This window comes from Taeniopygia guttata, chromosome 2 (genome assembly GCF_048771995.1).
Source record: "Taeniopygia guttata chromosome 2, bTaeGut7.mat, whole genome shotgun sequence".
NCBI classification, from domain to species: Eukaryota; Metazoa; Chordata; class Aves; order Passeriformes; family Estrildidae; genus Taeniopygia; species Taeniopygia guttata.
The window spans coordinates 4,485,722-4,498,357 of NC_133026.1; the positions used below are offsets into that span (position 1 = coordinate 4,485,722).

The 12,636-nt window shown below is 40.0% G+C and overlaps 1 protein-coding gene across 10 annotated transcripts in view; it reads left to right on the forward strand.

Moving 5' to 3' along the window:
- Nucleotides 1-12,636, forward strand: part of CTDSPL (CTD small phosphatase like) — an 80,651-nt gene that overhangs the window by 38,074 nt on the left and 29,941 nt on the right. For all 10 annotated transcript variants that reach the window (XM_002196455.7, XM_041714333.2, XM_002196463.7 and 7 more), the window contains exon 2: nt 8,094-8,248. In XM_002196455.7, coding sequence (XP_002196491.1) covers nt 8,094-8,248 — 155 coding nt within the window. The remainder of the gene's footprint in view (nt 1-8,093; nt 8,249-12,636) is intronic.

The window sequence follows — 12,636 nt, forward strand, 5'->3', positions numbered from 1 at the left end:
AAAACACTTGAAGTGCTACAGGGACAGGAAAATGGCTCTATAATGCCATTTTCTGTTTATTTTGTATCATAATACATCTCCATAGCATTGCTTGCATGCTTCAGTTAGCTTGGTTTACCACCCAATTACAAACCATGGCAATCTTGTGGCACTGCAGCTACTTTCTCATTATTTGCTGTGTTTTACTTGGCCCTTAAACTGGTTTAAGGCATCACTTCTACACTACATGAATTTTGTTTCAGGAGTGAGAGATTTCAAGGTAAAAAGCTTGGAGTTGAGTCACTTTTGCCAGCTAGCACTGAACTCTAGTGCTGCAAACCTGGCCTTGAGTGTAGTGTGAAATGAGTGTAGTGTAGTGCCAGATGAGCGCTTTACTTATTTTTAAAATTTTTCATCTTTTTTTTTTTGTCTTTAGTGGTTCTGGTCCTTTGTACGTGTTTCAGACTATCAGCTGATGGAAGGGTGATTGTGGGGCGTGGCTACTTACTTATTTTATGTAATAATTTACTTTTTTTTAAAATCATATGTATATTTTGAGAACATGTGTTCACAGGCTGCTCTGGAAGCTATGAAGTGCTATCACTCTTCTCAAAAAAAAGAAAATACTAGGAAAAGATTTTATTGTGAACTGTGTATGTGAAAATTGTTGTATATCCTTGTAGCACCATTTTTAGTGTGTTTAGTAGTTTTTCAGTTACACACATCAGTGTATGTGTGAAAGAATGGGGCATATCCATCCTGGCTGCTCCAAGGAGAGCACAGGCAAGGCTGGATGGGCACATTCAGCTGCTCTTTAAGAACTGTCCAGGTATTTATGTCAAAGGCAAAGGTACATCAGTTCCCTGGCTCCTCTTGCTGGGGGAGTTACTGGAGCTGAGCATTTCCTAATTTCTTTTTATCCTCATCCATCTTCTGATCCCAGTGGCTGTTTCAGTGGCAAGCAATACAGGCACAAGAATGAAAGTGCTTCTTGCTAATTAGTTCCTTCCTGGATTACAGGAGCCCTGCTTTTCAGTCCTTTGGAGATACAGATCTACATGTGCTGCTTCTCAGAATTGGAAGTGGTCTCAGTCTAGCCCTGTCAGCTTGTCAGGCAATAGAGAAGGGGAGGAGGCAGCCAAAATCTGCCCTGTTTAATTTGAATTTGAAGGTATTTTGCTCAGAACGTGGTTCATCAGGTTAATTGGGTTCTTAAAGCAGTATTTAACTTTTGAGCTTCACTCTGAAATGTGGCTATACCCCTGAAGCAGTGGATCTGCCTTCAGTTTTAGGGCTGAATAAACGCCAGAGTTGGGCTCTGACAGATGAATTTATTTTTATATGATCTTGCCTAGTAGCAGCTCTCCTCACTTGTGGAATACTGCAAAAGATGTTTAAATCATGGCTTATATGAGAAGCTGACACATATATGAAGGCTATACCATCATATATATGTGTCCAGCCAAACCACAGCGTGAAGGCTGAAGTGCAGCAACAGCGTTCAGGTTTTGGAATTTGCCTTGAGATCCATCAGGTTCTTGTGCTGTTTCGAGCCTTTTCATGATTTCTTATCCCTCCTTGTCATTTAAGAGGCTTCTGTGTGCAGTTGTTGTTTTTAACATTTACTGGCTACGTTTCATGAGGCATCACAGCCCTTACAGAGACAGCAGTGCTGAGTTCTCCATCGTGGCTTTTTAAAGTGACTTTAGAATTTCACTACCTCTGATCCTTAAAATATGAGCATCCAATAACCAACAGCATATATTTAATCTACCCAGATTGGAGGACTGTAATAAATAATTTATGTAGGGTGGAATAAGGGAGGCTTTTTAGCTTTAATCTGCTGCGACAGAAATGTTTCCAAAGCTTTGGTTAGGTAGAGTTCTTTTTTCTTCATACAGCTTTAGCTGAATTGATGGATGAATTAACATCCATCTTGATGATTTTTGTCCTAGGTATTATGTGAAATTGTATTTTAGAGGACTTTGGGATAGCCACTGGATAGCTTCTGTTAGAATAAGTAGATAGAAGGATAAGTTACAGGAAAAGCAGTTCTTGTGTAGCTATTTCATCCTAGCGTACAGGTGCAACTCATAAGCTTGTTTTCCAAAGCATCATGGAATCATTTACTAAGAGTAATGTTCAGTTTTTTCCTAAAATTCCCTAAAAGCTCCTAAATCATGCTGACAATTTTTTTTCAGATCCAAGTGCACTCACCTAAAGAAATTATCTCAAAAATAAGAATAAGTTACTTGGTTATTTTCCCTCATGTCCCCACCTGCCTTATGTATTCAAGCTTTTTTCCTTGCCTATCAGCTCCATCCAGAGCAAACTACTAATGGAATGCCTGGGAAACAGGTCGGTGTAGAGGGAGAGTCAAATGTTTTGGAAAGATTTTTTATTCACTAAACTAGTCTGGGATCTCTCCCTTTGAAGTAATAATTTCAGTGGAAGACCCAAAACCTCACTTTTACTTAATTGTGATGCTGGGGGGAGAAAGATTGCCAATTTCAGTTGAAATTAAGGTAATTCTGGGGTTTCACATGCTGAATTAAGCCGAGCAATTTGCTTGGGCTTTACATGCTTGAAGGTTAAACCAGTTTTGGGTGGTTATTTCAGGTATGTGACAGTGCTTTTGTTGCTGTACTTGCTGCAAAGTTTACACAGGAGGTGAAACCTTTCAATGATAAACTGCAAATGGCATTTTAAAACCAAAGTTAAGAGGGCATCACATGCAGATTTGGCACCAGGTGTTGTAAAACAATTTCTGTCCTGGTCACATCACAAAAGGAGGAGCTGTGTCAGCAATTGATGATTTTTCTATCTAACTGTTTCTATCTTGAGGTGTGTGGGTTATAAAATTTCTCTTTGCTGAGAAGATCAGATACAGCCTCTTAAGAAGTTGGAGAAATTAGGCATTTCTAATCGTGTATAGATTGTAAAACTGCTTGCTTTGAAGAAAGGCTTTGTTTAATATCACTTAATTCTGACTCGCCTCTTTCCATCCTGTGTTATAAACAAACTTATGGTGAGAGTTCACCATACCCAGATGTTCATTTTATTGCATTTAGTGAGTTCATCTGTAAGCAGGGAAGTCTCCTCATTACCCAGTTTATATTATTTGGAAGAACTGGATATTGCATTCATTTAATTAGGAAAAATTCAGCAGTAATTAGCTCACTTCTGGCTGCAGAGGGATGGGCTTGGACCCTTCCAGACATCCCGAGGTCGCTTCCTGCAGCAGCAAGGGCTTTGTGCTACTGTGGCTGCACAAAAATCTGCTTTTGTAATTTCACACCACTACAGCAAAATCGGATGGGGGAAGCTCTCAACTGAACTTTTTTAGGGTACAGTGCATGAGAGGAAAATCTTTTTCTTGGCTGAGTAACTTGTGCTGCTGCTGGAAGTGTACTGGTGGGAGAGCAGCGCAGCCCTTCTGCCTCCTCTGTCCTGTGTGTGAAAGGAGCTTGGAGAAGATGCTGTAGATTACTTCCATTAGCACCTCTTGTATTAATTTCAATACAAGAAATTACAATATTGGCATTATTATACCTGTGTGTATTAATATTTGGGGTTTGTTATGGCCTTTTCCTCCCTGTTCTCTTGGAAATGATCCAGTGTTGCTCCATACCTCCCATTTGAGCTTATGTGATTGCAGTAATTTATTTTTAGAATTGCCTTTATCTTTTCTTGAGCCCCTCCCCAGCCTTAGCAGTTCTGTGGGTTTGTTAAGACTTGACAGAAGACTTCCATGAGCACAGTTCTGGGACTGTCTTTGGATTCCAAACAATTCAGGGATTAACATACCCTCAAACAGTGGGTGACACAGGGGTCCTGGGCAGTGAGGCTTGTCCTTGGAAATGGCATCTGGAAATTACAGGTGAGACCCTAAACTGGGAGCAGTCTGCACCAGAGTTACTGTGCTCCTCTTTCTGACCCTGCCAGCAAATAATGTACAAACTCAGGTAATTTGGCCAAGTGCTTCACTGGAGGCTCTTGCAGAGCTGGATCTGTGCATTCTGCTCTTCAGCGTGGCCTTAAACCACATGGAAAAGGAAATAAAGTGATCAGAGTTAGTGAGGGGAAAAGCTTATGTATTTGTTGGTGCATGTAAATAGATGTGTGTCTTTATATGTGCATCTGTATATAGATTTAAAATTGAACTGTGAAAAGTTGTAGGAAGGCAGCATGACTTTGAATGACTGGCCTTTAAAATAGCAGATGGAATTAAATGTAGATACATGTGACATTTTCTGCGTGGAAAGTTATAAGAATTCTTGATTTATATTTGCAGTGATGCCTGAAATCCCTTCTAATGAAGAGATCTTGGTGTTATAATCATATCTGAAAAATCACATTAGCCCAATGCTCACTTGTTGTAAACCTCAAGTAAGATATTAGGAATTATTAGAAAAGCAAGAGAAAAAAGCATTGCGTGGGTATATAAATTCATGGTGGAATTTCTTCCTTTTATCCTGGATAATGTGTGCTGCCAGTCCCTCTCTTCCTGCTTCAAAATTACAAATTAAGGACTGCAGAAAGGTAAAAAACAAGGATGCTTAGAGTTCTAAAGCACCTGAACCCTTGGCTGAGCTGTGGACCTTCCTGCCATATGATACTTTGGGCTCTAAAAGTTTGTGTAGGTTCCAAAAGTGATAGGGCAAAGCCATAAAAGGGGAATTTGTTGAGGATTATTGCACCCACACATTTGGTGTGTTCAGGTGAGGAGGTCCTTACACTGCACTAGGAGTGAGCCTGGGGTGGTGGGAGGGGAGAGCAGCTCTCCAGCCTCACCCTGATCCTTCTTCAACCCTCCTGCACACACTGCTGCTCTCAGTCTTCTCTGCTTTCACAGATAACATATTTTCATGTTGTGGGGTTGCTCTGCCTGGGCTTTTTTGGGACATGGTGTTGACGTGTTCCACGTGCAGGGTTTGAGGTGGAAAACGTCACTGAAGTGTCCTCGGTGTTCAGTGTGGTGGGGGAGTGATGCTCACAGTGTCTGGGGAGGAAATCAGCTCCAGAAACTGAGGTTGTAACTTCTAACAGATGGAGGGGGGAGAAAAGGAAGTCTTAATTTTATATTTAAATTCCATATGCTGGATGCTGCTCAGATCTGCAGTTTGGATAACTCAGTTTACCCTTTCGTTTTTGTTAGTACCTGGTCTCACCTATGAACTTTTTAAGGATTGCCAGGTTTTGTGCTCAGCAGTTTTTCCTCTTTAAAATTTGCTGCCATTCAGAATGCCTAAATTTGTATTGGTAATTCAACATCATTGCTTCTTTGCAACTTCATATTATATTTGTGCTGTCACTGCTTCAAGGAAAGCAAATCCAGTGAACAGTACACACATTGCAGGTGGCTCGGGGTAATTAAGGAAGGAGGAACTATTTTATTTTCCATGATGCACAACACTGTCAGAGTTGCTAAAAATGAGATATGGATGTAAACATTTTCTGTGTGCAGTGCTTGTATTTTAACATAGCACAGCACATAAAGCCACCTGAAAACTTCTGTTCCTTACTGCATCCCAAATTATCATTTATTAAGTCACGGTGTAACCTCTATAATAGCTTATTAAAGAAAATCCTGTTAAAATAACATGTAAATTAGTGGAAAGACCTATTTGAAACACCACTGTGTTATGAATGGCAGAATTGTCAAGACTAAACACCAACATGAAGGAATGTTTCCCTAGTAAAATATTTAAGTAAGTGAAAGGGAGTGGCCAGATTTCAAATGTATGATTTGATCCAATTATTCTTAGATGGTTTGGATCAATCAGTATTTTTTATCTAGAGATTTTTGAATGTTTATTTAGGCAATTTATTATCCCATTCTGTAGTAAGTAGAGATGATACAAGTATTAGTTGTGGAGTGGTTTTGGTGTTCCTGTTGATCTGTTGTGCAGCTGAGGTGGTGAGTTAGGAATTTAAGCACCCTGCTGTAATTGATACCTACATTCAAATGAGATAATTTGCCCTCATATTTTTAAGTAGAGGCTGAAAACAAACCAGAAATTATTAGCAAGGTTTCTGTGGCAGCAGCTGCAGGCAGCAGGACACACAGCATTGTTCTTCCCGTTCTAATTTCAGCATATTTCAATTTTTAATGTCGGAAAGGAGTTCTCCTTGCCAGGATTGTATTGCAACTAACTTGCTTGTGCTTGCAATACCATTTTTTCCTGAGTGTTTTGAAAATGTCCTTCCCAACTGCCCGAGTATCCTTTGGGGATTTCTGAAACCATGTTGTTGCAAACAGAATATGACATTTTGAGAATTAGTCTTTTACTATAACTTGTAGCACTGGTGGCCAGAGTTCTTTATGTGTTTTCTGTTTGGCTGGAATATTGATAAGTGGTGCTGGATTGGTTTCAGTTTACAGATGTTTTGTAAAGTAATGAAACACTTCAATAAGCACACAAATCTCTGCACAGTTCTGACTTCATCCTGTTATGGAAGCACTTTTTAAATTGGTGAAAGTCTGTAAAACACATTTACTTTTGGATCTTGGTACACTTTGCTCATAATAGCAATTAATAACTGAACCTGGGCAGTGCTCACTGCCCTAAAGTGGAAAAGTATTTTGGCAAATATGGAAATGATGGGACTTACTAAGAATTTCACTTGCCCTCTAACTTTGGGATGTGAGCGGATGATTTCCTACCCAAAGTAGGAAATAAATACTTCTAAATAAACATTACCTACAAGTATGATAATAGATCATTAAAATATTTGGAGAACAAATGAAGTATTGCTTAAAACATTCTAAAACTTTTCTCCAAGTCTTCTGTTTTATTCTTTTTTTATTTTAATGTGTATTCAGGAGTTTTTTTCTTAGGGGCATCCCTAGATGTCTTACATGCATTTCTTTTCTCAAAACTATTGCTTTCAACTACAGTTTTCATTCTTTAAAAAGTCTACACTTGCTTTCATTCAGCTGTATGTAATTTTTTACCACTTTAAGGTTCTTTTTATCCTGGTAGACCAATAAGCAAGTGTGGTGGTGTGGTTTTGCCTTAAATTGATATTTGTTCAATGTTTGTTCATTTCCCTCCTCCCTAATCTCCTCCCCTCCCCAGTTGTCAATCTTCCCAAGCTCTTCCCTAACTCCTCCCCTCCAAAATGTCAATCCTCCATTTCCCTAGAACATTCCCTGTCACTCCTTGTAGTCCCCTCCCCTTCTTCCAGAGTGTTCCCTGTCCATTTAGTTACACTCAACACCCTGTTTGTTACTTTGTGTTATTCCACTCCCCTATTTCCCCTGTTAGCTTTATGATCTGTCAGTCCCAGTTTACACCCCTCCCCAGTTCTACCCTCATTGGATATTGTTCCTACACCCCTCCTCCTGACTTTCTGTATAAAACCTTCTGTTCGCCCTCCCAAGCTGGTCTTGAGGCTCCGTTTTCTCCACCTGATGGACCCACTCTGGAACACCCCAAGCCCTGTGCCACCTCCATCTGTCCCCACCCTGAACCATCGGGTATGTGGGACAGCAGAGCTCACATGGGGACGGTCACTCCTCTCTTCCCTCGCTGCCCAGCAACAAGTTGAAAGTCAAGGCCAAAGCTTCTGTTTCTTTAGTACCACCCTTGTTCCTGCAGCCTCTGTGTTGTTTCTTCTGTCCTTCAGCAGTGCTGTCACACAGTAACAGAGGAAACTTAGAAATACCTCAGAGATTGACCCTTGCAGGACTTCAGGACTTCTGAGTGTTCCACCCATTGTGTAGTTGAGTAGAAACACCACAGTAGGAGTTTAGAGCATCTCTGGTTCTTAGACCTCTTTGCTTCCTCGGTACAGAGATTAATTTTAGCAGCGAGTTACTTGGTGTAATTACAGTATCCACCTTGGATATTACTGGGAAAACACTCTGTGTTGTCTCAGTGTGATTTTGCAGAGTTCCAGGATGTCACTGTGAGTCTGGCAAGGGAAGAAATGTGTTGAAAAAAGAAGAAAAGCAGTCTCAATATGCTGGAAAATCACAGTAATCTTAAGACTTGATAAAGATTTCTGGGTGTAGAAATCCTACATCTTCAGTTCAGTAGTTGTAATCTGGAAAACCAGGTCTGTACCACATGAATTTATATTTCTGCTGTGTGTTTTTTTTCCCCCAGTGTCCCAATGTAATATCAGCTTGAAGAAGCAGAGGAGTCGAAGTATCTTTAGCACCTTATTCTGCTGCTTTCGTGACTACAATGTCGAGCCACCATCCACCAACAGCACCAGTGCTCTGCCTCCTTTGGTGGAGGAGAATGGAGGACTTCAGAAGGTCAGGATTTTGTCTTACTTTGCTGTCATGTGGGTGTTTTGTAAGCAAGGATTAATTCTGCTTCCAGAGGTTTGTCCTAACAAATTTCGCTCATGGGGAACAGCTGTGAGGTACAGAAAAAAAAAAATTACTGGCTTGATGGTGGATTGCTAATACTGTCTATTAATCTGTAATATAAAACTAATATTTCTGTTGTGGATGTTGGCACTTTACATTTTGTAAACAACCAACATTTAAAACCTAAGATACTAAATAAATGGAGTTGTCTCATAAAATTTCAGTGACACAAAATCAAATCAAAAGAGCCATTATTATTTAGACTTTTTTTTTTCTAAGCAGTCCACATACATTCAATACATACTGAGTCCAGGGATAGCAACTTTTAGGCATTTTTCCAGGTTAATAAGTTTTGTCTAATGAGTCAAATGAATGGATGGAGATTTTAGGTGCAAATACAGATAGAATACAAACAATGCAACACAAATTTCTTCTTTATAAATCTGATAACACTGAGAGCATTTGTGTTATGATCTGAAGAATTTCAGTTCAATATGGCAAACATAGGAATGCCAAGTTTTCCATACAGTTTCCAGTACTCTGAGATTGCAAATACAGGTGAATCTATGATGGAGAATAATTGCAGAAATGGAGATCTCTCTATGGGTTCTTTATCCTTCTGCTTTTCACACAATTTTTCATGTCTGATGCAGCTGATTCCTTCCTTCCCTTGTCCAGGCCATTTTATTCTGGCTTGAATTCTGCTGCTTGTGTTTGAATTCTAAAAAGCTCAAGAGTAAGAGTAAGGAACTGTTTGGTGGGAGAGAGGGAAGGAGAGCAGATGAAAGTGATGGAGATTTCTGTGTGGAGGTAAAGTCTGAACTGTAACAGTTCCTGCTGAAACTGCTCTCACAGAGGTAAATTGCACTGAAAATCCTGCCAAGAGGAGGGATTGTACATATATTTTTAGACTTCTTCTGCTAGCCAAGGGACATTTTGAGTGAAAGGAGGAAAATCTAGCCTGGATGTGCTGAAGGGAAGGCTGAGGAGTGTGTAAGGGGTATGCACACGTTCATCTGAGGAAAGAAAGGGATGGGAAGCTACTAAAATTTCCTTTCCACTATGCTGGGGAATGGAAAGGAGGAAGGAGTGAGGCAACTGGCAGAACTACAGCTGAGAGAAAATGGGACTTCAGTAGAAACTAAAACATAAAACCAAGTTTGTTTTTTCTGTAGAAAAACATGAGTTAAAATGGTCTGAAGTCAGTAATGTCCAGATTGCATTTTGCAAAACAATTATTTTCTAAATGTGTGTTATGCCTTGAGAGATTGCATGAGTGTTCACACAAGTTTTCATCCTCACTCTGTGCTGCCTCATGAGCAGTTCTGGAGTTGTGCAATACTTGTACACAAGACCAGGACACAAATCACAGCATTCCTAAAACGGCCAGATCAAAATGTACACAATTTAAAACATTTCAAAGAATATATTGAATATAATTCAATTAAAGAGTGTTTTCTTCAACTGAATGAAAGGCACTCAGATATTCATATCTTTTTAGAAGAAATCAATAAAGCTGAACTTTCAGGTGGTTCTTGAGGTAAAATAAGTCTGTGACATTGCTATTTTAAACACTGTGTTAAAGATTAATAAGCTCTATATGTGTTTATACTGTTTTTATTTTGAGTGTTAACATAGTGTAAGTAGGAAAACCTTCTAAGATCAAAAGAGCATTGAAGACTTTTGAATATTGTTACACTTTTGGACTGGTGATTTTTACCAAGAGAGCTGTTACAGATCTGTGCAAGCTGCTTGAATTTAGTGGAGTTACACTGAGCATCTTGTCTAGATTCAGAAATAAATAAGGTGGAGGAAGCACCAGTGGGCCTTGGATTCTAAATTGGTGAAATGAAATGTCCAGGAATGATAAAATTGCCTGTCAGGAAAGAAAATGAAACCTGACAAGCCACTGCTTAAATTCCTCTGCTATTTCATTAAAGCTCTCCTTTTTTTTTTTTTTTTTTTTTTTTTTTTTTGCGTTAGCTTCACTGCCAGGTAGGAATTGTTTAAATTATGTTAAGCTGCTGCTCAGAGGGTCACTTAGTTAAATTTGCTCTCTGTTTTATGCTTTATTAATTATTTATCACATCACTGTTCACTTCTCACCGGGCCCAGTCAGTTCATATGTTGTGACCCTTTCCTTAAAAAATGGACAAGGAAAATTGCACAATGATGTCAAGCAGTTGCCACTAGAAATGTGTATAAAATGTCTTGTAGGTAGTTTCCTTATGTCTTTGCTGTTCATTGGAGTTCATACATGAAAACTGGTGATAAAGACTTCAGAGGAAGGAAAGGAATGGGGGAAACTTCTGCTGGTTTCACTGGAATTCAGCATTCTGTGTTGCTTCTGGAACATTCTAAGGCTGATGTGATGAGCTAACTTCCTTCTAATTAGAAATCTTGATTTTTGTAAATGCTGCCCTGTTCAAAAGGAGGGAAAGTGGGGAAAGGGTATTTTATGAAGTAGTTGAAAACACAGAACTGAAATTTTGTCCAGAGTAATTGTGATGTGTGAGACCTTCTTGTTGTTATTATTTGGCTCTAGTAGAAAAAAAATGAAATCAGTGCTTCATGATGTGACTTGATGGGGCTTGAGATGTCAAGTGTTCTGTCACTTCATGGGGTTGAAAGAAACACCAAATTGAGCATGGTTTTGGTTAAACAGTTCCTTTCAGTGCTGAATTTTATTCTGTAAGTGGGAAAAAAAAAAAAGCCCAAAAACTTCTTTAAAGTATTGAGTTCTCTTTTAAACCTTCTACTCACAGAGCAGCTGCTTGTCCAAGTGTGACTCTAATACTGGTAATGAATGGTTCATTCTGTCTCTTAAAGTTTCAATACAACATTTTTTTCAATAATAACTTGTATTTACTGAAACTGTGGCATATTTGTTTTCCTCCAAATGCAGCAGCTATTCAGCACAGCAGAAGATGCATTGTAAGATGTGATCTGTGGGTATGTCAGCCTGCCTGCAGCTCGGATGCTGAGCCAGATGTGTCACTGGGAGCACAAAATATTCAGCTTCATGAACTCCTTTATAATTTTTTCTTGCCTCCTCTGCAGCAGGCAGCTCCCTAACACCTTCCAGCCACTTTTTTTTTTTTTTTCTTTAGAATGTTGGGAGAGAGAATTGTGTTTTGTTTCCTTTGGGATAAATTCAAATCTCAGTTTCCATTCTTCATTTAGCAACTTCACTCAATTTTTGTGTTTCCTGCATGTAAGTTTTTTCTTCTGGATAAGTTTGTTACCTGACTTTTGAGATGTTTGTGGATACAGATTTCATTCATTCACACTTGAAGGGGGACTCCACATAGAGAAAGGTGAGAAAAGCAAGATACAAACTCTTTTTTCCCTTTGCTTTCAGTTGTGGTGGATGAGGGAGCTCTGACAAGTCTGTGGGCACTTTGCCATTTCACTCCCAACCCACTTCCACTGCAGTCATCCTTGCTTTTGTTTCACAGCAAGATCCAGATCAGGCAGATGGCTCCAGTTAATGAGATGAAGCATGAGTGAGGAAAGGGATTTTTATACTTGCTGGGTTAGAGGAGAAGCTCTAGATCCACACGCACCAGGGAAGAAGGCAGAATTAGGAGGATTTTTATGGGGGCAGCAGCTGCTCCCTCTGCTTTTCCTATCACTGAATTTCCACCTCACTCCAAAAGTTGTGGTTCCTTCTCCCCACTGCATGATGCCATCATGTTCCAGGTGATCTTGGAAAGCTGTCTGGATACCCTGTGGTCATGTCTCCAACACTCTTCCCCGCTTCAGGGATCTCTATTTATAACACAGCACAGGGGAGAGGATCTCCTCTCTGTCCCACGTGAATATGGGCCAGCAAAATGAGGAGAACAGCTTGTAGGGAGCACATTCTTGAGGTCAAAGTAGCATCTGCTTGATGCTGAAGACCTTGAGGAGCAGCAGGAGTGTGGGCTCTGTGATGAGGACATCATTAATGACAGACTTTCTGAGCAGAGGTGGAAATCCCTCTCCAGTGTGGAGGCAGATAGCTGAGATTGATGTCAATCATTGTGCTTTGTCTCCTGCTTAATCTTCTCTGATCAGAGCAAGAAAATTCCTCGTGTTTGGTTCTGTTGGTCACCATCAAGATGTGGTGCGGAAGGTGTGTTTAGAAAACAAAATATCCTCTCCATACCAATTCCCAGAATGACCAGGTTGGAAGAGACCTTCGAGATCGTCGAGTCCAACCCAGCCCCAACACCTCAACTCAACCCTGGCACCCAGTGCCACATCCAGGCTTTGTTAAACACATCCAGGGATGGTGATTCCTCCACCTCCCCGGGCAGCCATTCCAGAAATTTATCACCCTTTCTGTA